Here is a 27,285-nt window from a genome sequence, read left to right as displayed (position 1 = left end):
CAGGGCAACTAAATGAAAATTCGACCCCAGGAGTGTGTAACCCCAGAGCCCCTGCTCTGTCTACTGATCCACATGCCATCCCCTTGCGTGTGGGGCTCAGATAGGACCTGGGGTCCTGCAGAGTGGGCTGCTACACCAAAGTGGGGGAAACAGGCTTTGGCAAGAGAGATAGAGTGGCACCAAACTCTCCTCCTTCAATAAACTGAGGACATCCCACCTCCCGTTCATCACCTTGAATCCCACTTTCTCAGAATCTGTGATGAACTCATATCAACCCCACTTGACAGATAAGAAAACTGAGGCTCGTGGAGATGACAACTGGACCAAGATCGTACAGCTTATGACAGGATGGGCCATTCCATTTGCCTCCTTCCACCCCAATTCTGTGCCCTCCTCCTCCTCCCACACCTCCCTCAGCACTTTCTTTTCCAGGATGAATGACAGGACAGGTGAGGATGTAGCCACGTCCTGCTTGACTTACCTGGTCCAAGAAGGTCCTTTCTTCTGGGCAGATGGCCGTAGCCCTATTGGCCCTGGACCCCTTTTTTAGCCCATCCCCCCAGGACTCTGGCCCCTCCCACAGAGACCTAGCCCCACCCCTCCAGCCCATGCCACACCCACTGCGGGGTGCCAGGTAGCAAAGCAGCGGCATGCAAGGCACGTAGCAAAGAAATGTGACACGCAGAGACACAGTGAAGCTCTGAGAGCTCGCTTTGTTTCATCTTGTGCTGCTGTTTTATTATGCAGGGAGCCAACAGAAGGGGGAGAGGAGCATGAAATGGAGCGGGTACGTTGACATGAGAACACAATCACAGGCTTTTCAACGGAAGGCAAAGCAGGTGGTGCAAATAGATGAAATTTGTTTTCTGCCTAGAAACCAGCTGAGAAATCGCAGGAGACCTCAGAGCCACCTGGAGGCCCACGTCCCGTGAGCCACACTCGGGTTCAACATGCAGTGTACATGGCGCCCCCTCCAGTCCCTCCTTGCTCTCCCTTCCCCCACTGCCTCCAAAAGCCAATAAGCAAAGTGGGCTCCATGGAGAAAAATCCACAAGGGTGAACACATTATACCTCCTACCTACCATTTCATCTGGCACAGTCCAGCCCAAGACCGTCCCCTAACCATAGTGGTGAAGATTGGGACCAAAAGATGGACAAGTCACTGCACTGTTGCTAGTCAGCCCTTCATAGACAGAGGACATGACATCAGTGTCCACTCTCCTCCCTTCAAATATATCCTAATGGCCGCTGGAGTGTCGGGAGCCATGCTGGAAGAACAAGAACAAGATGGCGCATGCGCTTTTGAGGAACTAGATGTGATTGGCTGACAGCTTGTGTAAGAGGTGCATGAACACTGCGGGACCCTTAGGTGGTGGAAGGGAATGATCATGCGCACGCTGCATGTAAGGGCTGCTCATTGGCTGTTACAAACTGTATATATATGTGTGAACTTCCGTGTAGGGGAGGAGCGTGGGGCCGTGGGAGCGGTGGACCAGCACAGGTTCCCGGCACTGCGGCGCGGTGCGCGCGGGGGAGACCCCCGGGGCCCCTGGACGGGGCTGCTTCGAGTGGGGCGTCCCAGGGACAGGGCTGCCCCCAGATCACGGCGCAGGAGGAGAGGCTATGAAGAGAGCGCAATAAAGAAGCTTGCCACCCTGTGTGCCCCCGGGTCGTTCTTGATGGTGAGAGCGACAAGTGGTGCCGAAACCCGGGAATGCTTACATGGTGGGAGGACACACGGGAGCTAGGCAACGATAAGGTAAGAGTGTACCCATTTCTTTCTCGTGACAGGGAAGTTCCTTAGGGACGAGAAAAGTAAAGGTTTCCAGAATGGGAAACGAGATGGCTAGGTTTAGAATGGAGGGGCCGTTAAGGGACCTTCTTAAGGCAAATGGCACACCCTTGAAAGCGAAAATGGCCCGCTCATTTTTAAGAGAGGTGGGGGAGGTCGCTCCCTGGTTCCTAGAGGAGGGGCTGCTGAATATTCCGCAATGGGAGCATTTAGGGGAAGATCTCAGGCGCAGTCCAAATATCGCACCTGGAACTCTTGCCGTGTGGTCTTTGGTGAGGGTCTGCTTACAATCTACACGAGAGCCCTTAAAGCAAGCAGTGCAACAGGGAGAGGAAGTTTTTGAGCAAGTGAAGGAGGAGTCCCGTAAAGGGTCCTCACGAGACTCCGATTCCGAAAGTGAACGCTCAGAAGGGCTCTCGGACAGTGAGCTAAATGACATAGAAGAAAAGGAGAAAAATAGAAGGAAGGAATCACAAGGTCTACAGGCCTTAGAGGAGGTTAAAAAACAGCTTGAGAAAAAAGAGGAAGCACTAAGAAAGGCCATGGCGGAGTTAAAATTGCGAGAGGAAGCTGTTGCGCAGTTAAAATTAAAAGCGGAAGAAGACGCTGTGGCGTCAAGATGCAGGGACCAAGCCCGAGAGGAGCAGGCCACTGGGGCAATCCGGACCCTGCGCAGCGAAAGAACCCCCCTTTCTCCGTTTCTAACAGTGCACTGAGGTAAGTGACGAATTTATTTAGAAGAAAATTCTGGCCAGAGAAGTTTTAGGAAGGTTCACTGATTATAGTGACGATTGCAACGTAAGCTCACTGGTGTTAGTGACGATCTTGAGAAGGTTCACTGTTTTAGTGACGATAGCAACATAAGTTCACTGGTGTTAGTGATGATCTTGAGAAAGCTCACTGTTTTAGTGACGATAGCAGTCTAGTCTTTCCTTTGGTTCTTGACTAACGTTACAGCCAATTGTAGCACAGCAAAATCACGGTCTTTTCCACCCACCCCCGCCTGTGTTAAAGCTCCTTTTTTCTTTATAATGTTTAATGCTTCCGATAACCATGTTTCTAGTCTCCCCTGTACATCGCAGACTTGCCTCCTGTCTGAATGCTGGAACACCTCGAGGGGCGACTCTGCAATACTCACCAGAATTCCTACGTATATCCCAATGCCAGTACAAGTGGACTCGAACAATTTGCTGCTGTTGTTTCGCCACAAACGAGACTTTGGGATCACCGCAGCCGTAATTGCAGCCATTGCAGCGTCTACGGCCACCGCAGCTGCCACAGCAATAGCGCTAACAACATCAGTACAAACTGCTGCAATTCTCAACAACGTCACAGGACTGGTGGCCGAGGCTTTCGCAACACAAGACCAAATCAATGGACATTTACATGCAGGGATTCTCATTGTAAATCAGAGAGTATATCTAGTACAAGAACAGGTTGATATCCTGGGGTCATTATTGGCTGTTGGATGCATAAGCAACATGCCAGGACTCTGTGTTACCCCAGTAACTTATAGTAATTTAACTATTGCGGCAAATCTCTCCAAACAGCTGGGACATATGCTCAATGGTACCTGGAATCTCAAGTTCCAGAATTTAACCCGACAGTTAAGAGCCCAAATTGTCACCCTAAATGCCACTAAGGTGCCCATTGCCTCAGTCCAAGATTGGCTTAACATGCTGCAGCAATCAGTCTCGTTCCTCAAACAATGGGCTGGCCTGGGAGCCTTGGCCATCCTGCTAGTGATAGCCAATGTATTTATGATATGCTGGTTTTGTAGCCTCGGTCGTCGACAGCGTCGACAGCAACAACTCATGGCCCAGGCCATGATGGCTCTCGAGGCTGGTACCTCCCCCCAAGTATGGCTAGGCATGCTAGACCGGTAGTCAAAGACGGGTAAGACTGATCCCACACCATAGCAACCTAAGACAGGGGCCCCTTGACCAGGAGGAGTACCCAATGATGGGTAAGCATGGGTAGTGAGGATCGGCAACCTGAGACAGGCACGGTCTCAGCCATCACATATAAATAAAATAAAAAAGGGGGAGCTGTCGGGAGCCACGCTGGCAGAACAAGAACAAGATGGCGCATGCGCTTTTGAGGAACTAGATGTGATTGGCTGACAGCTTATGTAAGAGGTGCATGAACACTGCGGGACCCTTAGGTGGTGGAAGGGAATGATCATGCGCGCGCTGCATGTAAGGGCTGCTCATTAGCTGTTACAAACTGTATATATATGTGTGAACTTCCGTGTAGGGGAGGAGCGCGGGGCCGCGGGAGCAGTGGACCAGCACGGGTTCCCGGCGCTGCGGCGCGGTGCGCGCGGCGGAGACCCCTGGGGCCCACAGACGGGGCTGCTTCGAGCGGGGCATCCCAGGGACAGGGCTGCCCCCAGATCGTGGCACAGGAGGAGAGGCTATGAAGAGAGAGCGATAAAGAAGCTTGCCACCCTGTGTGCCCCCGGGTCGTTCTTGATGGCGAGAGCAACGCTGGAGAGCAGGGAGGGCCACACTGCAAGACTCTGAGAGAATAGAGAAGCACGAAGGTTCGGGGAAACAAAGCTGTAAACACACCTCAGGAAATGCCCTAAATAATAAAGAATAATGAATCACTGTACGGTATTGCACTGACAGATGCGAGAAAGCCCAAGCTTACCCTGAGACCAGATGCTACTAGATGGTGGTGATGGTGATAGTGGTGATAGTGATGGCGGTGATGATTGTGGTGACGGTAATGGTGATGGTGGTGATGGTGGCCGAGATGATGATGATGGTTATGGTGGTGGTGATGGTGGCAGTGATGATGGTGATGGTGACAGTGGTGATGGTGATGGTGGTGATGATGATGGTGATGGTGGTGACGGTGGTGGTGATGGTAACAATGGTGATGGTGATGGTGGTGATGATGATGGTGGTGATGGTAGTGATGGTGGTGATGATGATGATGGTTATGGTGGTGGTGATGGTGGCAGTGATGATGGTGATGGTGACAGTGGTGATGGTGATGGTGGTGATGATGATGGTGATGGTGGTGATGATGATGGTGATGGTGGTGACGGTGGTGGTGATGGTGACGATGGTGATGGTGGTGATGATGATGGTGATGATGATGACGGTTGTGGTGGTGATGGTGGCAGTGATGATGGTCATGGTGACAGTGGTGATGGTGATAGTGGTGATGATGGTGGTGATGGTGGCAGTGATGATGGTGATGGTGACGGTGGTGATGGTGATGGTGGTGATGATGATGGTGGTGATGGTAGTGTTGGTGGTGATGATGGTGATGGTGGTGATGGTGGTGGTGATGGTGACGATGGTGATGGTGGTGATGGTGGTGGTGATGATGATGGTGGTGATGGTAGTGATGGTGGTGATGATGATGGTGATGATGATGGTTATGGTGGTGGTGATGGTGGCAGTGATGATGGTGATGGTGACAGTGGTGATGGTGATGGTGGTGATGGTGGCAGTGATGATGGTGATGGTGACAGTGGTGATGGTGATGGTGGTGATGATGGTGATGATGTGGTTATGGTGGCAGTGATGATGGTGATGGTGGTGATGATGATGGTGGTGATGGTAGTGTTGGTGGTGATGATGATGGTGATGGTGGTGGTGATGGTGACGATGTTGATGGTGGTGATGATGGTGGTGATGATGATGACGGTTATGGTGGTGGTGATGGTGGCAGAGATGAATGTGATGGTGACCATGGTGATGGTGATGGTGGTGATGATGATGGTGGTGATGGTAGTGTTGGTGGTGATGATGATGGTGATGGTGGTGATGGTGGTGTTGATGGTGGTGATGATGATGACGGTTATGGTGGTGGTGATGGTGGCAGTGATGATGGTGATGGTGACAGTGGTGATGGTGATGGTGGTGATGATGGTGGTGATGGTGGCAGTGATGATGGTGACAGTGGTGATGGTGGTGATGATGATGGTGATGATGGTAGTATTGGAGGTGATGATGATGGTGATGGTGGTAGTATTGGAGGTGATGATGATGGTGATGGTGGTGATGGTGATGGTGACGGTGATGGTGACAATGGTGGTGATGATCCGGGTAGAGGGGTGGTGATGATGCTTATGGGGGTGATAACAGTGGTGGTGATGATAGTGATGATGATGACAGTGTTGTGAAGAGGAGGACAGTGAGGATGAGGATGACAGTGACAGTGATAACTGTGACACTGGTAACAGCAGCCAGCATTTACTGAGCACTTACTATATGCCAGCCATTATCCGATATATCTACCTATTGTCCCTAGCCCTTATATTACTCCAACCCTCACAAGAACAGTCCTTGCTCTAAAAAGTAAGCTTGAGCATGAAATTCTACAAAGGAAATCCTGGTAATTTACCCCATAGTTTATAGTCTAGCATAAGATATACACCACCATGGGTAGAGAAACTCAAGCTATTTAAAATACACCATTAAGGAATTAAGATGACTCCCGAGTACACAGATAACAGAGACCATCATAATCACTTAAATACATCAGTAATAGTGTCCAAACAAGTCCTACTTTCAAAGCTATCTAGATTCAAACAGACTTCATGAGGCTATGTTACATCTGTCTCACAGAAACAATGCCAGCAGGGACAGCTGCCACCTGCTGGGACCCAACAGCAGACACTCTTAGGAAGCCCTAAAACTGGGTCAGAACCTGGGGCTCCTTGACTAGCAAACGTGAGAACTTCCTGGTGGAGCCCTCTTCAGTCCTCTAGGCCAGATGACCCTCTCCTACCTCTGCATGCCCCTGGGGTGTTGTATGCCACCCCAGCCTCGGTCCCCCTTCTATTTCACATGGCAGCCATTTGCAACCACACACTCTTGTCAGCCCCTCAAGGGCGGAGAACCTCACCTACATTTTTGTATTTGCCATAACACCCTTCACTGGTCCTTACCTAGAGCGGGTGTTTAAGAAACCCCCGTGGGATGGAGCAGTTGCTCTCCAGGAGCGAAGCCCTTTATCTCCTGCCTTCCTTCAGATGGGGAGTGTCGCAGTGCTTATTCATGCATTTATCCCATAAGCATGATAACCAACTTTAGCTACATGCCTGTCTGTGCCTCTCATCAGATGGTGGGATCCTTGGGTGACAGACATTGAGAAAGTTTCCACTGATGTGTGTGGTGTCCCTCCCAGGTGCCTGATACAGAGCCCCTGGTGGTCGGCTGTCAGGCAGACGTGTTCTGTGCAGGGAGTGGGCGGGTGGATGGTTGAGTCAAAGATGAACACAACCCAGTTGGTAACGGGAAGAATTCACAATGCACTTGACACCCCGCCATCCTCATCACCATTGTGTCAGGCATGTGATCTTGGCTCATGAGGGGGTAACCAGAAGGGGTAGCGAGTACATATTCATGGTTTCATGCTTCTCAAGCTTCCCTAGGAAAGCAGGACAAATAGCAGGAGAGCCAGGTAAACGTCCTCTCCCAAGAGTCTGAGGGCAAAGCCTGAACCTGTCACAGCCAAGCAAGAAATGTCTTTGATGCCTCAATTTTTATCTTAAAAAATTCATGTCCATGTTGCATTCTAGTTCATAATCGATTCATGATTATTTTAATGCAAAAAAAATGGAAAATTACTTGTTTCATCCCATTCCAAATCTTCATGTAAAATGGAGGCCCCAGGCTGGGTATGTTCCTGGAATTCACAAAGTCTGTTTCAAGAAACAAGCATCTGGTCCCAAGCCCTCACTTCAGGAATCAGGAAGCAGAGACAGTAAGCGACTTGTTCAAGGCCACACGGCTAGTGCTAGAACCAGAGACCGAGAGGCCGTCTCCAAATCCAAGGCCCTTTTCCTTCCTTCCTACCACCCTCCCTCCATTCTTTATTTTTTTCCTTCCTTCCTTCCTTCCTTCCTTCCTTCCTTCCTTCCTTCCTCTCTCCCTCCCTCCTCTCATTCATGGGAGACATGCTTCTGCAGAACCCGCCAGGCCTCAGGCATTAGGCTCCAAGCGATAAGACATGGCCCCACCTCATGTCAGTCAATATACAATGGCCATTACCAGAAATTTCTGCTTGGGGTACTCTCCATGAGTTGGAGGACTCCGACATTTTTCAAAAGAGAGATGACCAAAACATACCTCTGGTGGCCCTTCCAGAGGCCAACTATGGAAAACAGAGGGAGTCATGGGATCCTTTTGCCAACACAAAACCAAGAGCCACAAACTCCTTACAATGACCTAAAAAATCCCTGATGACCTGGCCTTGCCCACCTCTTTAAGCTCAAGCTGAACCATTTCTCCCGCGCCCACAAGGCTCCATTCGCCTGGCGCTGCCGTCATTCGAAGCTGCTTCCCCTCAACGGGCCTTTCCTACGGCTGTGGTCCCCTCTGTCTGGAAAGCTCTCCCTGCCTCCCCACATGCTTTGTACGGCCCACCTTTCCCCATCCTCTTTTCTGTCACTCGGAGAAGCCTCCAGTAGGCGCAACCCCTTCCTCTTCTCTGTCATGGCGCCGTTTCCACTTCCTTTCTAACACCTGGTACAGATCTTACCACATCTTGGGGCTGTCGACTGGAACAATGGCTCCGATTCTTCATCCCTTCCTCTCTCCACGTCTTTTGCAACAAGACTTTAAAATTTCTCTCACTCAAGAGATAGAGTCTTTTTCCTCAGCTCTTGATTCTAGCCTGGCTTTGTAACTGGATCTGGCCAAGAACATGAGGTAGAAGACCACACACTGGCTCCAAGTCTACACCTCAAGACTCTGGTGTTTCCGGGGCACCTGGGTGGCGCAGTGGGTTAAAGCCTCTTCCTTCAGCTCAGGTCATGATCTCAGGGTCATGGGATCGAGCCCCACATCAGGCTCTCTGCTCAGCGGGGAGCCTGCTTCCTCCTCTCTCTCTGCCTGCCTCTCTGCCTACTTGTGATCTCTGTCTGTCAAATAAATAAATAAAATCTTAAAAAAAAAAAAAAAAGACTCTGGTGTTTCCACTGACTCCCTTACAATTCCGCCATCGCCACAGACTGTGCCGAGGCCAGGCTGCTGGAGGACAGGCCACATGAGAAGCAGAGAAGAATCATTCCACTCATCCCAGCTCAGGCTCCCACAGACTAAGCCCCCAAGCAGGGGAGTGAGCTCCAAGATCAGCAGAGCCACACAGATGACCCTAAACCCATGAGCAGTGAACACTGATTATCACATGGCGCCCCAGCTCTGCAGCTGTCAGCAAAGGTACTGATACGGTCGGCTTCACTGTGGCTCGTCGGTCCTAGTCTGTGAGCTCCCAGAGTCGGAGACCACGTCCATTGTCCTCACCAGTCCCTGGTACATAGTGGTTAATCGGAAAAAGTGTCAAATGGGTGAGTCTTGTGGCTGAGCAGTGTTTGTGCCTTTCTGGCTGACTTGTTCTAACCCCTTCACGTTCCTACACAGGTGTATGAGGTAAGGCTGGCTCCAAGGATTACCTTGTAGTCCTCCCAAGGTCGGAGCTGGAACTGCCCGCCCCCGCCACCCTGACCACAGGGCTGACCCAGGCTACAGCTACACAGGAGGGAAGCACCAACATCTAGAAAAAGATCTGGGGGAGTATCCTCTTTGACCCTAACTTGTCTTGAAAATGTCCATATATCTAGCTACCCTCTCTCTCTTCCCGCGAAGAAGACACCAGCGCCCTTCCTTTATCCAAAGGATGCTCAGCAGAAGGCCATTTTCCCTTGACTGCTCTGGAGGCTTCTGGCCCCAGCCCTTCATCCCTACGAGCTACGGATTCCCCTAGCAGGGCTCGGGGTGTGGGGAGACAAAAGGGAAGGACCCTCCGTAACTGTTTCCGAGAACAAGCTCGCCAGCCCTGTCTCAACAGGGCCTCTCTGCGAAGATGCAACATGTCCAGGGGACGTGCCTCTCTAGGGGACCCTGCGGCTAGCGCCTTGGAGGGATCTCAGCCTGCTTCAGAAGCGGAGCCTCGACTGGAGAAGTGGGGTAAGAAGCTTCATGAAGCTGCTTGAAACGGATGTACCTGAAACAAAGATGCCTGGAGGGAGGAGGGGGGCCTTCTTGTTCATTCTCCGAAGCAAATGTGGGACATGGAGCAGCCTGCTTTCTCTAGGCTCCTGCTACAGGAAGCCTCCCCAGGGAGACAGGCAGTCACACAGCAACTGAGTCAGGCGACCACCCCGCACCCCTGCCGACCCTGTCCCTTGGTGAGCTGGAGCGGAAGGACGAGCTCTAGTCGCCGCGGTGCAGGGAAGGCCTCCCCGGGAAGGAGTTCAGGGGACTCTGGGGTGACCCTGGCCATTCCAGTGCCCCACTAGCGCGGAATGGCATCCTCTAGACTGCAACCGACCCCGGCCCTCTTTGCTTGCCCCCCACCCCCGCCCCCAGCAGCCGCGGGTTTATTTCGGAGGCGGCTCTTTTTTGAGTTGGCTCCTGCGGTCCAGTTTGCTCATGACCTGGGTGATGTCCACCGTGTTGGCTGCTTCTCGAGCCTTGGCTTCTTCTTCCAGCTGCCTCAGGATCACGGGGCTCGGGCTGGAGCGCAGGTGGCGCCGCATGAAAGGGAGGCCAGAGCTGGAAGGCAGGACGGGGCTGCGGTTGGGGGAAAGCCACCCAGCTGGCCCAGCAGGGACGCGGCCGCCCCTAGTGGGAGACGGAGCCGCAGGACCAGAATCTGGGCTTGTTCCCCCATGTTCCCGGTGAGCCCCAAGGTGGGGGGGACCTCAGGGGCATGTTCAACCTTAGCTCTTTCTCCCCCTTGGGAGGAGGAGCCTGTGAGTGCCAGCTGCCATCGGGTTTCTGGCTGGGCCCAAGGAGGACTGCCTGCGGTGGCGATGACATACCTTCTAGAATGTTTGGAAATCAATGTGCCAGCTTAACCTCCTGTGGGCTCTTCCTAAACGAAGGGGGCAAGGGGAGTTTGACGTTGGAAGCCGGAGGATTCTGGCCTCAGGGGGAGCTGGAGCATTTATTTTCAAAAGCCAAAGATCTGGGAAGGAGGGAGAGTGCTGGGCTGTCCTAGAGGATGAGGCGGGGCCCGCAGAGAAAGGGGAAGAGGCCTGGAGAGGGCTGGGGTGGGGAGGGCTGGCAGTGCTGGGTGCAAACATGGGGTGAGTCAGAACCTTGACCAAAGTCACCCATGGGTTCTTGGGATCCAACACTGTCCACCACGGCCTTGGGCACGGGACAAAGCTCCAGGTATCTGAGTGAGGCAGGAAATGGGGAGCAGCTGAGCCCCCACATGCCCCCAAAGCAGGCCTTTCAGCAGCAACGGTGGATTTAAAACCTAGAATGTCCCCAAAGCTCCGGATCACAAAAGCCCAGAGAATTCTTGGATCTACCCTAGGGAAGAACACAAGGACTCCCCTACTAGTAAATCAGGACGGAACCTGGGGCTCCCACCAGCCCTGCCAAGGGAGAGCCTAGAACTCAATTTAACTTCTTCTAGAGAAATTAAGGCTCGTATATTGCCTGACACCCTTGAGCCTTGAGACAAAGGCACCGACCACAATCCCCACATTTATGGGCTGAGGTCCCCTTGGTACGAGAACATCCGCCCGTGTCTTCTCACTCACAGGGACATTCTCAGACCACAGTTCCCCACCCCAAAGCCACGAGGTGCGGCTGGAGCCTCCCGCCATCCCCAGCACCCCAGGCACCCCGGGGTGCTCCAGAAAAGAGCCAGCTGATTCCTCGGGTCTGCCCCAACTGGTAAAATATCTGGAGAGAGAAAAAGGAGACCCTCCTTCTTTTCCCTCTACTTTCTGGCAGAACTTCTAGAGCGATTACCCGCCCCCCCCTTTCTTGTGGCTTAAAGGAGACCTTTTCAAGCCCCCAGGGATGCTAAACTCCCTCTCTTCCCTGGTAAAACTGGAAGAATGGCACCACAGAGACCTCCTTTCTCTCCTTTTTATAACAGGGCCATTATCCTCAAGAATGAAACCAAGTTGGGTTTTTTTGGTTGTTTTTTTTTTTTTAAAAGCTCCTTTAATAAGGCTCCGGTCCAACCACCCCTCTTTTGAATTGACCGGCAACACTGGAAAAGAGCCCAGCATGGGCTGAGCTGGCAAACAGGGGAACGTTTACTAACCACGGGGGGGGGGGGGACAGGCCACGCGCTGGCACCGGGAAAACCTCCCCCAAAGTCCCACGTCTTTGTTCAAGCTGTCATCTGGTTCCTCTTTGGAATCCTCAGTCCCCACAGAGTTTTCTCCCCCCCACCCCCAGAAAAGAGTTCCATCTGGCCCTCAGAACATGTCTTCCTTTGCCTACAGGTTCGGTCAGATGAGATGATCCACATCTCCAATGAGGAAGGTGAGCACGAACCAGTTGGGGGGGGGTGGAGCTGGCCAAAAGGCGGTCGCCGGGGTCAACAAGGATGCTTGCAATGTCAGTGCTCATCTCCCCCAGGAGCCTTGCCATTTTTTCCTTGCAGGTGGAGTCTGCTATGCTAAGGTCTTAGGACTTCCCAAGAACACAAGGATATGGCAAAGCTACCTCCTACAAATCAGTTCCAAGGTGTAGAACTGTAGCAATCAACAAACCAACGAGATGCTTCCCTTTGCGGTGGGGTAATGATCAGTGCAATCATCTTCACTTTTTCTAACCCACGTCAGGGACACACAACTTTACTGGCGGGAATTACTATGGAAATCTTGCTAGGCTACCTTGAAGCCCACAAGGCCATCCTACCCCTAAGAAATCCTTCCCGGTCCCTGGTATTTTCTTCAAGCAAATTATTTCCATCATGGCCATTTGGCTGAAAAGAAGACCCTCCCTTCCCTGTCAACAAAACAGCAGGCAACCGGCAAATTGCCGCTGTCTCCACTTGCCTTCTCTTGGTGGTTCCCTGCGGTTCAATAGCTTTGGCCAGCATTTCCTTATAGATTGGAGATTTTAAATAGCGGGCGTAAGAATCCTAGGGGGGAAAAGAGAGAAACGGTGATTAAGAGTGGAGACGTGTCAAATCAACAGACCAAGTTTGCTGTTTTCAAGTCCTCCCTGGGCACCAAGATGGCAAAGTTCAGGGAATCTGCGTCCTGTGTGAAAGGCATTCAGATGTGGGTCTAAATCAGTGGTTCTCCAGTGCGGTCCCCAGAGCAGCAGTGTCAGGTTCACTGGCAAATTGCCAGAAGCACACGTCTTCAGGTCCACCCAGTCCTCTGAAATCAGGAATTCCTGGGACGGGACCATCGGAGTCTTCACAAGCCTTCTGTGGATTCTTTTGTACTTCGGCTGCTCTGTGGTCTCTAATCCCTCACATGAAAATCAACCTTGGTGGGGAAGGGTCTTCCATGAGGCCAGCATGAGATGACAGGACATCTGTACCCCACCACTCCCCTCCAGTACCTCCCTCCCCCCCCAAAAAAAATGAGCTGCCATGAGCTTGGAACCCACCTCAAAGCCGACAAACATCCTTTTCTGCCCTGAATTGGGGTATGAAAGCAAAAGAATTTTTTTAAAAAAAACAACAACAAAAAAAACCCACCAAGAGTCAGGTTTCTCTTGTGTGGCTCTTTCCTTGGACACTGGGCAGGCTCCAAGAAGTGGCTTCATGAATGCTTGTCACCTCCAAGTCAACTCAAAACTCTCATTCTAACCAACAGGGAGCAACATCCGCAGCACTGAGAGTTTTTTAAGTTTATCAAAAGGGTCCCATTCTAAAGACTGAGTGGTGGCTAAACATTACAAGAACCACGACAGTCTGGGAGTGGGCATTATGGATCATTGGGTCACACTGAGTTTATTGGCATAAGACACAACCTCTAACGACACACAGTCCGCGAAGCATATACACCGACCTCGAGTCACCCACGACGCCCATTTCGTTCTGCCCAGTTTCCAGCTTCCCTGAGTCTCTCTGTGAGAGGCTGTATAAAACCACATTTTTAAGAATCAAAATGTATGTGAAAATAACCCAAAGGAAGACCATTAGTAAGGGTAACTTCCTGTGAATCTCCTCACAAGGCAAACGGAGAAACCCCACTGATGGAAATCAAGTGGAGAAGGCAATGTGGCTTGGTGAAAATTCTAAACTATTACGTATCTTAGAAGCAAAGTGAAAGTGTTTCTTTATAACAAAATATACATCAAAGACTAAATAAAATATAATTAAGGGATGCTAATAAAAATTTGCCGTTCAACAGTCATCACATAATGAAAATTTCTAGAGATCCTCTATTATACAAGGAATAACTATAGTACTGTGAAGTTAAAGCAACTGTAAAAAGTCTTCTTTGTTTTAAGATGTATTTATTTATTTGACAGGGAGTTAGAAAGAGAGAGAAGGAAAGCGGAGGGGAGGGCCAGAAGGAGAAGGAGAAAGAGAATCTAAAACAGACTCCCCCTGAGCACAGAGCAGGGCTCAATCCCACAACTCTGAGGTCATAACCTGAGCCAAAATCAAGAGTTGGCTGCCCAACCTACTGAGCCACCCAGGGCCCCTGAACAAAGTCTTATTATGACACCAATTAATAACCCAACTGGAGGGGTGCCTGGATGGCTCAGTGGGTTAAAGCCTCTGCCTTCGGCTCAGGTCATGATCCCAGGGTTCTGGAATTGAGCCCCACATGGGGCTCTCTGTTCAGCAGGGAGCCTGCTTCCCCCTCTCTCTCTCTGCCTGTCTCTCTGCCTACTTGTGATCTCTGTCTGTCAAAAAAATAAAATATTTTAAAAAATAAAATTAAATAAAATTAAAAAAAAATAACCCAACTGAACAACCTCTCTTAGGCCAATGCTGAACCCCAAATTCTAATTTCTTAAGAAAGAAAGTGACTGACTCTTGTCTCAAACTTCACCCCGCCTTTTTTTAAACAGTTTCCTAAAACTTCCCACCATGTTCACTTTTATTAATAACTCAGAAAGGCTACCTGAATTCCCACTGGGTTTTATCATCCTCACAGTGAATTTATCTCTTTCCCATACTAAACGGTCCCCCAACCCCAACCCATGATACGTGCTTCGGGCCGGAGCCACCAGAACGGCCACTATCCCCTGGTAGAGACTAAGGTCAGCCTTGGGAGGCAGGCGGACATAGTTTGACTCCCGACTCCACCTCCAAGGAGACCCTGGACAAACTAGACTCTGGAGAAGCAAGTCCTGCCTCGTGGGTGGTCCCCAATACAAAGCCCCATGCTTTGCAGGGTGACCGCTGCTCCAAGTCCTCGGTAAATAAGACCTATTCTAGGAACATCCTCACCACCCATGGCATGGGTGCCCAGACCACTGTCGCAGAGTGACAGCCCATAAGGACACACACAGCATCTGCCTGTGGTACCCCCCATCCCCCAAACGCCAAGACTGGAAGCCCAGCGAGGTTCCGGACCAATGAACAGGGGGAATAAGGCTATTGACCATCCTGCACCCCAACACCGGCCAAGCAGAAGCCACATGGTATCTCCCCCTGTTCCCGTCTCCAAAGACTCTCCCAGGTGCCCAAGAAGGGAGGGGCCGCCTGGCCCCCCGAGACCGTCCGCGCAGAGCCCACCTACCTTCTTCATGAGCATGTAGATGTGAGTCTGCGCCGCATCTAACACATAGCGGTGAGGATGTCTCAGCCCCTTGACGGTGATGTCCATGGTTTTGCCATCTATGTTTATCCACCGTCTCGCCCCTGGGGCCAAGAAGAGCCTGGAGCAGGGAGGAAGATGTGAATTGAAAGCTCAACCAAGTTGGTGAATGAAAAGTTCAAGGCTGCCTGGGCGGGAGGGAGGGCCGTGACTCGGGTCCCCTGAAGGAAGCGGGTCACTGGCAATGAAAGCAGCCCAATGCCAGCCATTAGAATAAAGAACCCAGTTTCCAACTTAACATCTTTTGCCTTATTGACAAGGATTTGGGGCCCACGGGGAACCAGGCCGTTCCAAGCAGGTGTTCCAGGCCCTCTGTTCTCCCTTGGTTCAACCTAAATGTATTCAGAATTTTTTTTTTTTTAAGTAATCTCTGTGCCCAGCGTGGGGCTGGAACTCGTTGACCCCAGACCAAGAGTGGCGTGCTCTGCTGAGCCAGCTGGGCGCTCCAGAGGTATTTAGAGCTGAACCTCACAGGCTAAGTTAGGAGGCAAGCGCACAGTCCCAGCACCCAGAGGCTGGGTGGCCAGGGTGCCCTTGCCGATGGCCCCAATGAGAACCCAAACTCAGCTGCACGGCTCTTCAACGTTTCCCATTCTGACTTGTTCAGGGTTAGAAATCCGGGAGTGCTTTCCCACCCTCCGAAGCCGCACATTAAAATTTTGGAATTCAGATGACGATGACGTCATGGGGAAGCCTGGGGAGAAGCTGATAGAAAGGAGGAGGCCGCAAGGTTTTTTCTAGCGGAATTCTAGAGTTAGGAGCCGTGTGTGTGTGTGTGTGTGTGTGTGTGTGTGTGTCATGGTGGGCGAGGCCGTGAGGAACAACTGTTGTGAGCGTGGCTGTCACAGGACCTTCCTGGAAGGACAGTCCCACCGGCACCCCCACGTCCCCCTGGGGGCGGAGGTGGGGACATTCCTAAGAAAGGCCAAGAGCCTCCAAGTATGAGATGCGAAACCTCAGCTCCTCCCTTCAGTGTCATCAGCGCCTTCCCGGAAGGGACAGTGGTCCCTTCTGAGTCGGTCAGAAGGACAGACAGACACCAGAGGTCCAAAGGGGCAAGTGCTCGGAGGCGAAGGGCCCTCTGGCCTGCTGCCCGGAGCTCGGTGCCACGGTCTGGGGGCTGCCGAGGGCCCTACCTGGCCCAGCTCAGCGCTCGGATTTGAGAACCACGGTTACGGGTGTGGGTGTGAACCGAAGGTGCTGGGGCCTCGGGGCCCCAGGCTGGTGTCCACTCAGACCAGTGCAGAGCAAAGGGCTGGCAGGGAGGCCCCCACAGCAAGATAAGGTCCACCCGGCTCAGCTCGGGAGGAGGGAGGACACGCATCTCAACAGCCGGGCACCCGGCAGTGTGGGGGTCTCCTCTCCCCTCTTCTTCCTCCCCACTGGGGCCTAAGAAGCAGGCGGGGCCTTCTGAACTGAAGCCTCGGGTTCTTGGGTAACATGGAGGACAATTCTGGGGAGAAGCAGGCCTGGAGCAGAACAGACTCACTGCTACACGGAGCTGTGGGGTCTACAGCCATTCCACGCAACATAGGATAGGACCCCACATTTGTAGCCCAAGCCGGTGCACTGGGTGCAGAGACTTGGGGAGGCTCCCTCCCGTTATGCTCTTCACTTCCCTAGATGGCTGGGGACAGGGGTGGGGGGTGTCCTACACCACCTGTTGTCCCTCCCCTCGCTCTGAAACATGCACACATGCACACCCCTCTCGGGACATGGAAGGGGGGTGAGTCAAAAACAAAGCATCACACGGTAACTCGGGGCAGCTGGCTTGAACTCCCGAGCACAGTCCCCTTGGAGAGGGCAGTGACCTCACGCGCCTCCCAGACTTTCTTCCGAGGAGCACCAAGCCTTAGTGGGGAGGTATCTACGGACAGCATGGCAGGTGGATTGGTCCCCTCCACTCCCTCTCAACCTCCAGCACAGCAGGGGTGGCCCATGGGAGGCTCTCCCAACCGTCCGATGAGTCCTCACTTGTAAATCTCCTCTGCTTTCTCCTTGACCTTGGACTGATCTCCGTACTTCAGATCTTCACAGGCTTCCCAGAATCCCAGATTCTCCCCTGCGTGGGGAGGAGGGGTTACGCAGACGAAAGGCAGGCGGGAAACACGGCGGGAGAGGAGAGAGGGAAGAAGAGAGCTGGGTCAGCGGAGGCCAAGTCAGTCCCCGCGGCCCAGGGAGCCTCTCCCGTCTGCAAAACAGGCCAGAGCAGGCTGTGAGGCTGGACAGGACAGCCTCCAAGAGAAGGAGCCAGGTCTTGCTTCCAGGGCCCAGGAGAACATTGTTAACCTGCAACTGCCCCACGTGTGGTCTCTGCAGTGAACCAGACTGCAGTGCACCACGTGCGCAGCCGTACACGGCGACCGTGTCCACTGGCCTTCCCCAGGGCGACGCACAGGTCGGAGCTCACAGCAGCCCCCTTGGACCTCCCCAGCCTTCCCTGCCCTGGAGTTTGGCTGGAGCAAAGCCTGCTTGGACAAGTAAGCCTGGCACCGGCTCGTGAACAAGTCCCGAGAGCCTTTCTTCATAAAGGCCACTGTTCACTGTGCCCACGTTCAGAGACTGCACAGGACAGCTGCCCACTTTGTGGGTGCAGACCACCCCACCTGGCAGCCCCCCGCAGGGCAGAGTCCAGCCAGAGGTCCTCAGAGAGAGGACCTCAGGGAAGGACTTCCCAGAGGGTCACCTGAGCCACAGAGACTTAGCTCCTCAGGGCCCAGGAGGCAAGCCAGTCTCCTCCTGAGCCCTCCCTTCCTTTCAACTTAAAGCTCTCCAGGCACCCACAGCGGGCGTGAGCACTGGGGTACGATCGTCCCAGGCGGTTGTTTTTGCCTAAGAAAATCAAGACGATCGTATCAGTAGGAAAGCAAGTGGCTGTGTGTGTGTGTGTGTGTGCAATTATGTACTGTGTGCATATGTGTGTTGTACGTGCACATGCGTGTGTCTGCATGTAAATCATGGCATGCTGTGGGGTTAACCCCCCCTTTTCATAGCATTTGCCAGGTGCATCAGAATGGAAGAAGCAGCACAATTCTCAACTAGTGGACGTCTGTCCCACAACTCTACAGAGGTCCTGCCTCTTCAACATGAGCTTCAGGGTGTTCGTCGGACTGAGGTCACAGGCATGAGGAGACAAGCCAGCGATGCCTTTAGATGACACCCAATCAATCTCACGTCGAGCGCCGCGTCGCCTGCCTTATCCAGGCAAAAGACAAGCCATTGCTTAAGGTTAAAATGAAATGAGCAGCTATTCACAGCAGCCAAAGGTGGAAGCAAAAATGTCCATCAGCCGATGAACGGATGAACGCGGCATAGACATACAGAGCCATACGATTTAGCCTTAAACAGGAATAAAATTCCAAAGCAGGCTACAATATAGATGAACCTTGAAGGCATTACGCTAAGTGAAATAAGCCAGTCCAAAAGGACAAAAAGATATGTGATATATGATATGATCGCCCTTCTATAAGTATCAAACATAGAGAAATTCGGGACGCCTGGGTGGCTCAGTTGGTTAAGCAGCTGCCTTCGGCTCAGGTCATGATCCCAGCGTCCTGGGATCGAGTCCCACATCGGGCTCCTTGCTCGGCAGGGAGCCTGCTTCTCCCTCTGCCTCTGCCTGCCTCTCTGTCTGCCTGTGCTCGCTCTCTCTCCCTCTCTCTCTGACAAATAAATAATAAATAAAATCTTTAAAAAAAAAAAAACATAGAGAAATTCATGGAGACAGAAAGGAGATTGGTGTCGCTGGGAGCTGGTAGGGGCAGAAGGAGAAGGAATGGGGGCAGTTAGTGCTCCACGGGGACAGAGTTTCCTTCAGCGAAGAGAAAAAAAGTTCTGGAGACGGACGGCACTGATCGGAGCACAACAACGTCAGTGTACCGGCCGCGACCGAACCACACATTTAAAAATGGTTAAAATGATACATTTTATGTGATGAATATGTATTGCCATAAAAAAGTAAATGAGCACCCGAAAGGGTGTGCGTGAAGGTGCAAAGCAGCGTTCGTCACAACAGCCAAAAAGTCTAAACCCAGAGGGCCACCGAAGGATGAATGGATCAACGCAACGTGGTCTACCCGTACAACGGGATATTATTTGGTCATAAAAAGGAAGAAAATACTCTCAAGAGGGATGAACCCTGGAAACACTATGTTGCGTGAAAGAAGGCAAAAAGCTACACAACGCAGGATTCCATGTATATGAAATGTCCAGAACGGGCATATCCATGAAGACAGACAAAAAATTATTAGTGGTCACCCAGGTGGGGGAGGGGGAAGCAGGGGGAGGGGCAGGCAGAGGAAGAGTGTGGAAGAGGGAATGACTTTGAATGGGTAAGGGGTTTCTTTGTGAGGTGGTAAAAATGTTCTGCAATTATATAGTGATGACGGTTGTGCAGGTTTGTGAACATACGACAAACCCCGGAACTGTAACCTTTGAAAGGATTACGGCATGTGAATTACATGGTATATGTGTTTATGGTACGAGAAGTCGATCTCAGTTTTTTTTTAATGTCATTTAAATGAGAAAACTCATGATTCATCCTCCCTGCTTACCCCTGAGGCCTCGGGAATCTCTTGCAGAGATCACCAGAAATAGTATTTTAATAACAGAGTAATTTCTTTTCAAAGGATTCTCACTGTTAACCAAGTACGGGGTTGATTGGGAGGGGGGGAGGTCGGAAACAAGCCCAGGTGCACTTTGTCGTTTTGCCGCTAGATGGCACCCTATCCCCTTCCTCTGGAGTTGCTTCGGGCGGGGCGGGGGGCCCGGGGCCCAAGCTAAAAGTGCTTGCCTTGCCCATCGTCTGTTCTGGGTTTTATCCTATCATGGCAATTAGGCTCGATTAGAGAGAAGGATTGTCAGGAATCCGTATTATGATGTAATGCGCTGCATCAGGCAGTCAAACAGGCTAATGGCACGTCCCCTGGGATTAGTTCCAGGCGCAGCCCTACAGACAAATGGGTCTTGGGAGCAAGCAGCTGAGAACAGAGGTTAAATAGGAAGATACCCAGCAGGCTGGGGAGTCAGTAAGCAAGTGAACGAACCCCATAAAAACACACCTTCCAGCAAAGGGTCCTGACGTTCCCAGGTGGTTCTCAGGTAGTGTATTTAAGAGACTACGGGTGCCTCCCTACCATGCTGAGACACCCCAAGACGGAGTATAAAACGGGGCCCCGCCCATCCCCTCACCCCCGAGACCGGCCCCTGTGCATGGGCAGCAGAGCGGGGGCTGAGACCGTGGTTCTCAATCACAGCCACGTGGGAGAATCACCTGGGGACTTCTCACACCTGCGGGCATCCCAGCCCAAACCAAAAGGAGCATCTGGAGAAGGGATTCGGCTGGTGTGTTTTTAAGATTCCCCCAGGTGAATCGAACGCACAGCCTGGGCAGAGAAGCAGGGGGCTGAAGGAAACCAGGCCGCCAGACAAAAAGGGAAAGCTCGCTTCTCCGCTTTCCTTCTGGCCAGGGTCCCCCCCACAAGCTGCGCTTAGCGGCAGGGGACGCGGGGACTCTTGGACCGGTGACCCCAGAATCAGCGCAAGGGGGTGGGAACAGCAAGAGGGGACGGAGCCCTTGCATTTGGGAGGCGCGCTGTGTGGATTTTGTCAGCAGAGTCAATCCCCTGCCCCTCGGCTGGGGGGGGGCCTCTTGGAACGGATGGAAAGAACACATCCAAGAAGGGCGCACAGCAGCAGCGCTGGGAAAACATCGCCTGAGAAATCCTCAAAACCCTACGCCAGACGTGACAGGAGTGTTCCTAAAAGTAAAAAAAACGGTATTAAAAAATCAAAAGACCCACCACTGAATTCTTTCTTGAGAAAGTACTGGAAGCTCTGCCGGCCCTTGGGGTCTCGGATCAGCTCACTGAAGTTGAAAGCCCATCTTTCCACTCGCATCTTGGTTGGGATTTCCACCCTGCAAGGATGATGGTTTGTAAGTGCACCAGACGCTGGGAGTGAGGCAGGGCCCCCAACAAGCTCACCAGTCCCACGGCCCAGGGCTCAGCCCAACCCTCCCCCCTCAACCCCCACACAAACCATAATCCAAGTAACCAGACGCTAGGAACACGCAGCCTCACAGGAGCCCCCTGGGGCTCATGTGGGAAGCTGGTACCCAGAGGGAAGAAGGATACCCACAGCGACAGCCTCACATTCAGGAAGGCTCCCTTCTTCAGGAAAAACGAACACAGATGTCCCCTCTGAGGCCCATGGAGACTGGCCAGCAGCAGGTCAATCAGGCTGCCACACCAGACCAGAAGATTCCAGAACGGCCCCAGTGATGGGTGTTGTGGCTACCGCCTCCCCACCCCACGCCCCTTCACCATGGAGCACAGGGGCATCTGGAAGGAGTCGATGATTCTTCCCATACCCGCCCTCAGGCCCCAAGCCCCCGGCAGACCCTTCTGTCACTGATGCACCCTCCCCCAGAGCCCCCGCCTAGATGCAAGTCCCATAGCACTTCCATGTTTGGGAAGGTCTCGCTACTCCCAGCGAGGACATTGGAGCACAGCTGGCTGAAGTCTAACATTCCAGAAAATGAGGAAGCCTTGGCTTTTCTCCTATTCCTTAGGAAACCCTCCAGAGCCTAACACAGCGCCTTGGAAACAAAGGTTTCCAAGTCTACGGCACCACCCGTCCCACCGAGGTAGCCGCTAGAACCGTGACCGGCTGCCATTCACGACCTCCAAATCAGCCAAGCAGGCTCGTGCTTTCTCCGACGGCAGCGTGAAAACAGTGACAACGCTGTCCTAACGTTAAGAGCCACCATTCACAGAGGGCCGCCTCCTGGAAGGCCCCGCACTCTACACGCACAACCCCAGGTGAGAACATTGTGAGCTGCCCGTTGTCCTCCCCCTGTTCCCGCTGAGAAGACCAAGGTTCACCCAAGAAGCAGACCCAACAACCAAACAAAGACAAACCGTGGTGTGCAAGCTTCAGCACGAGTCAGAATCGCCTGGGAGATTTATCATAAAAGCACAGACTGGCCGGGCGCTATCCCTGGAATTTCAGGTTCACAGGGGTCGGTGGGACCCTGGCATTTGCATTTCTAGCAAGCTCCCCGGGATGCTGCTGCTACTGGTCCAGGGACCACCCCGGGCACCGCTGTAGCCAACCGGTGTTAGGAATCCCAGCTGTTCGTTAAGGTCAATGGGAACTTTGGAAAACCACTGCTGTGGACCAGAAGGCAGTCCGGGCCAGTTAAGAGGCACTGGGGGTGAGGGCTGGACATTGATATTTGTTTGGTTTCTGCTTTCAAGGCTCCCAGGTGGTTTTAACACAGCTTTAAGGTCTCAGGCATTCAGAACAAGGCTTCCTGTTTTCAGCGGGGCACATGGCTTCAGCCCGTAGCACCCCTGACAGACGGTTCCTACATAGAACATCACCCCCGTTCTTCTCCCCAGCAAATCTCTGCCTCACCCTTCAATACCATATCCTCCCTTTCAATCTGAGGGGTTTGAAGTGGCGGGGGGGTGGGAGGTTGGGGTACCAGGTGGTGGGTATTATAGAGGGCACGGCTTGCATGGAGCATTGGGTATGGTGAAAAAATAATGAATACTGTTTTTCTGAAAATAAATAAATAAATAATAATTTAAAAAAAAAAAAAAAACTGGGCAGCTCTCCACGTCTCTGTCCCAAGCCCTCCCGGGACAACACTTTCCCCAGCCAGGCGGCTCTGCCTTCTCCTCCACGGAGAACCGAATTTTGCACAAGAAGATTTGGGTCACACCTCTGCTCTGACATGCTGGGAGGCTGGCATAAGCTCCAGAAAACCACCCTCAAATCTAGAGCCCCCAGGGCGGGAGGGAAGCCTCTCTAGAAGGTGGTTCTCAAGTCTTTGGCTCTGTAGGGGACACTAGTAGAGAGGTGACCCCAAACTCTAGATGAGAGCCCTCCTTAACCCACCAGCGGCCCAGAGCAAGCCAAGAGGAATGGGTGGAAGTGTTCCCCAAGCTATAGGGAATGTAGGCCTCTTGACTTGGCTGGATCTTTGCTACCTGCATGTTCCTCATGCCTTCATGGCAATGACCTTGGTGGTGACCTGAACTGTGGTATGCACCTGATGCTCTCAATCTTTCCCATCACCCCACCTGCCTTCTCTGCTCCTACCTGCCCCTTCCTTCCTTCCCTGCTCCTCCATCTTTCCCTCAGATGTGACTGTACTTCTCTTCTTCCTTCACTGGCTTACGCTCTACCCCTCGGCATTTCTGCCTTTCTCAGGAGCCATAACGGTTTAGAATTCACAAACGGAGCAAAGGAGTGAGTGGTACAGTCAACAAGGCAGGTGTGGAGCCCTGCCCTCCAGGCACTTATTTTTTCTCTAGTTAGAGATAAAAAATGCAAAGCCAAAGGGGTGCCTGGGTGGGTCAGTCAGTGAAGCGTCTGCCTTCGGCTCAGGTCATGATCCCAGGGTCCTGGGATGGAGCCCCGCATCGGGCTCCCTGCTCAGCGGGAAGCCTGCTTCTCCCTCTCCCACTCCCCCTGCTTGTGTTCCCTCTCTCACTGTGTGTCTCTGTCAAATATATAAATAAATAATCTTAAAAAAAAAAAAAAAAGGAAAGCATAAGCATTTCTTTTTTCTTTTCAGAAGTAATATATTGTTATTATAAAGTTACCATCTAACCCAGAATTTCCACTATCAGGTACACACCCAAGTGAAATGGACACATATGTCCACATAGAAAGCTGGACACGAATGCTTGCAGAAGCATTACTCATGACAGCTAAAAGACAGACAACCCGCATGTCCATCAACTGATGAATGGATTTAAAAAAAAAAAAAAAAGCCTATCTCCTTACAGTGACTATCACTCATCCGTAAATAAGGATGGAGTACTAAACCAGTGCCCCACACAGATGAGCCCCGAGAGCATTATACTCCGTGGAAAAAAGCTAATCGCAAAGGCCACACGGTATATGAATCCATTTATACAAAATGTCCAAGGTCGACAAAGGCACAGAGACAGGAAGTAGTTTTGGGTTTGCCTAGGACTGGAGGGGTTTGGGGTGGGGGGGGTTCTTATTTAGGTGAAATGTTTTTAAAATTAACTGTGGTAATGGTTGCTCGACCCCAGGATATAGTAGAAACCACGGAATTGCACACTTTAACTGGGTGAGTTGAACGACATGTGAATTATAACTCAAAAAGCCATTTTTTTAAAAAAACACCAATATATCCGATACATACAATTTGGCATTTAAGTCCCAGAACTGGGTGTCGTCTGTTATCCAAGGATTGCTGGGGAGGCAGCCTGACATGATGGCGTCATTGGACAGAAACTGCTCACTGTATTTGACGATCCTGAAAAGCAAATGGAAAATGATTTCCTAGAAGTTCAACACCCAAGAGACGAAATCAATACTCGGGTTGATTGACCGGCCTGTCTTCTTTTCTCCTGATCGATTTAGTTACATACTTATTACTGCCTTCTTAGAAAAAGGCTCGAATAGCCCTCGGGATTGGCAGGTGTTTGACGGGACCTGTCTCTCTTCCACTTGGGACATGTCTTCCCAAGCCAATCCCTTTGCAATTTCTCCACTGTACCTATTCCATTAAAATAAGCCCTCCTTATATGTTGGATCAGGGTCCATTAAAATAAGCCCTCTTTTTATATGGGATCAGGAGTCTTCCAAATTCAAAGCCAACTCCATTTGCATGGCGCCATCTTGGAAGCGCGAGGTCTTCTGAGATTCTGTTGTCACATTCCACCCTTTGTCAGGAGATCGCCCAAATTTGGGAACTTAGATTCATCCTTCAGAGCCTGTGGTCTCACTGAGGTGTGTTCACACGTTCACAAACGTCAGCAAGAGCTAATGCCTTCTTCATGAGTTAGACCTTCCCAGGTAGCACATTTCCCAGTGTGCGGGCAGTCTGGAAAACCTGCTGGGCCTTCACCCCTTCGGTGGGCTCTGTATCCACTGTATACCCATGAGACACCTGCTATGACATCTGCCCACAGCCAGGAGATTTTGTTAGAACAGAACCCATGCCCCAGAGATGTCCCAGAGCATTAGATTTCTAGGTCTGTGCAAAACTCAAGCCCCTTGGCTTCATTTCGCCCAAGACCTTCTTCTTTCTCAGCAAGACCTTTACAGGGGAGCAACTGAAAGGAAGAGAAAAGAAAACTGGTCCACGGGTCCAACCACAAATGATGTTGAATTCTGGTAATGAAGTACTAAAACAGATAAAAAATTGGAACGCGGGTGTAAGGAGTATGCGATAGCCTTTGAGTCTCCTTCAATAAGCTTTCTGGTTGGTTTCATTAAATTGGGTTTCTGGAACATCACGGTCGATGGTTTCTACTTTATCATTCAGCAATGTCTATCATTATAACCTAAAGCTGAGTGTCCACTGAGTATACGGTCACACTCTCCTCTACGACCAACAGAGCTCAGCAGGTGCAGACAGAAGTGGTTGAAAAATGTGGGGGAGGTCAGAGCACATTTTCTCAGTTGGGTGGTATGTTTGCAAATGAGGGATTTGGAAAGATGTAAAAAAGGTATCTGAAGATTTTTATAGGAGCCTAACCCTTAGCCCTACCAGAAGAAAGGCACTGGGCAAAATACAACATCTTCCATCTTGATCGGCACCAGGACTCAAGTCTCAGTCACAATAAATGATCAGTCAGGCTGTGACCCTCCAGAAACAAGCCAAGCTCATTTTCGTGTGTGCAGGAAAAGCTTAGAGCTAACAAGGTGGTCCTAAAATGAATTCCACACTTTAAAAAAATAACTGCTTACATTAAATCCTTTTGTGTCTCCCCAGTAATGTCATTATGGGGGACTAGCTTGAGGTAGCCTCAATGTTCAAGAAGTCAAACGTGAATTTCCAATTTATTGTAACTGGATTTTAAATCAAAGATTAACATTGAGCATTCAATAGTACACTGAACCAGTAAACGTAGCCTACAGATCTCTAATAAATTTGAGTGGGTACTGATAGGAACACAGGCAGGTGTGGATCCCCCACAAGGCCCGGTCTATGAACTTCCAATTCTTCCCACCATCTCCATCCACACAGCAGTGGTTTCCAAGAGAAACGAGGCTTATATAAAACCTCACCCATCCCTGATTTTCCCAACCCAAGATGACACCTGGACACATGCCGACTGAGGAGCAAGGAATTGAACCCTTGAAAGACTGGTTTCGTCCCTCAGAGTTCCTGAGGAGCTTGTGCCAACCCATGACTGCTCAAGTTTGTCTGAAAACAGAAAGTTCTCCTCTTGTCTACCTCCTGTTCCAACCTCAGCAAGACCAACAAATTAGGGACATACCCTCCAAGGGACACTGAAGACTTCACGGTGGACCTCATTAAGGCCTGTTGGTAATACATGATCTGGAAGAGATGGAGTGGTTAGAGGGGGTCCAACTTCCCCGCCCTTGAGTGTCGCCAACACTGGCCCTTGCACGTGGCCTCCAGAACCGGAAGCCACCTCCCTGCCATCCCATCCCCTCAAGCCACCCACCACGGTACGAACTGAGCATAGGTCCCCAGGAGACAGGGGACCCCAAACTCCAAATGAGGGGCCTCCATAGCCCATCATGTGTCAGTCCAGGAAAAGGCATCAACCGGAAATACGAAAGGTCATAAGGAGCATTCCACCGAGATGGGGGGGACGGATGCTTGGCTTTTCCCTCAGGGGCCTCTGGTTCACAAAGCAGAGCTAACCTCAAGAGCCAGTGCCTTCCAGGGCTCTGCCTGGAAGGGGCCCTGGACACGAGATCTGCCACAATAGGTAGTGTGCCTATTCAGAGAGATTCTGAATGGCCCTGTCATTGTAGGAGCTGGGGCCGGGGTGGGGACACAGCCGCGGTGACAGCCAGCCCACGTCCCTCAGATCTGGGCCTTCTGATGGTGTTTCATATCCTGAGCCTCAGCATTGATCCATTTAGATCTTACAAAAGATGCTTTGTCATTCTGTGTGGTCCATTAATTTAGAAATAATTGAACATGACACATGGCTTTTCATTTCATTAC

General features: G+C 51.5%; 2 protein-coding genes across 2 annotated transcripts in view; one reads left to right on the top strand and one right to left on the bottom strand.

Moving 5' to 3' along the window:
• Positions 1-27,285, bottom strand: part of RGS9 (regulator of G protein signaling 9) — a 69,239-nt gene that overhangs the window by 5,369 nt on the left and 36,585 nt on the right. Inside the window, exons 11-17 of the mRNA XM_044247579.1 lie at positions 26,582-26,643; positions 24,496-24,609; positions 21,110-21,225; positions 17,283-17,370; positions 15,231-15,369; positions 12,573-12,658; positions 10,197-10,314 (exon numbers count right to left, since the gene is read on the bottom strand). Of these exons, the coding sequence (XP_044103514.1) occupies positions 10,197-10,314; positions 12,573-12,658; positions 15,231-15,369; positions 17,283-17,370; positions 21,110-21,225; positions 24,496-24,609; positions 26,582-26,643 (723 nt within the window). The remainder of the gene's footprint in view (positions 1-10,196; positions 10,315-12,572; positions 12,659-15,230; positions 15,370-17,282; positions 17,371-21,109; positions 21,226-24,495; positions 24,610-26,581; positions 26,644-27,285) is intronic.
• LOC122906058 lies at positions 1,800-3,885 on the top strand. Its single transcript, XM_044247580.1, has 2 exons — positions 1,800-2,509; positions 2,856-3,885. Exons 1-2 carry the CDS (start codon positions 2,412-2,414, stop codon positions 3,676-3,678), a joined length of 921 nt encoding a protein of 306 aa, XP_044103515.1. The 5' UTR covers positions 1,800-2,411; the 3' UTR covers positions 3,679-3,885.

Source organism: Neovison vison, chromosome 5 (genome assembly GCF_020171115.1).
Source record: "Neovison vison isolate M4711 chromosome 5, ASM_NN_V1, whole genome shotgun sequence".
Taxonomy (NCBI): domain Eukaryota; kingdom Metazoa; phylum Chordata; class Mammalia; order Carnivora; family Mustelidae; genus Neogale; species Neogale vison.
Note: the sequence above shows the minus strand (reverse complement) of the source record. Positions and strands in the feature narration are given on the sequence as shown.

What these genes read in the sequence shown, in the direction of transcription:
- LOC122906058 (XM_044247580.1), top strand. Translation starts at nt 2,412, where the DNA reads ATGCAGGGACCAAGCCCGAGAGGAGCAGGCCACTGGGGCAATCCGGAC. An exon ending in GTTTCTAACAGTGCACTGAG is followed by an intron (nt 2,510 to 2,855) that starts GTAAGTGACGAA and finishes CCATGTTTCTAG; the next exon opens with TCTCCCCTGTACATCGCAGA.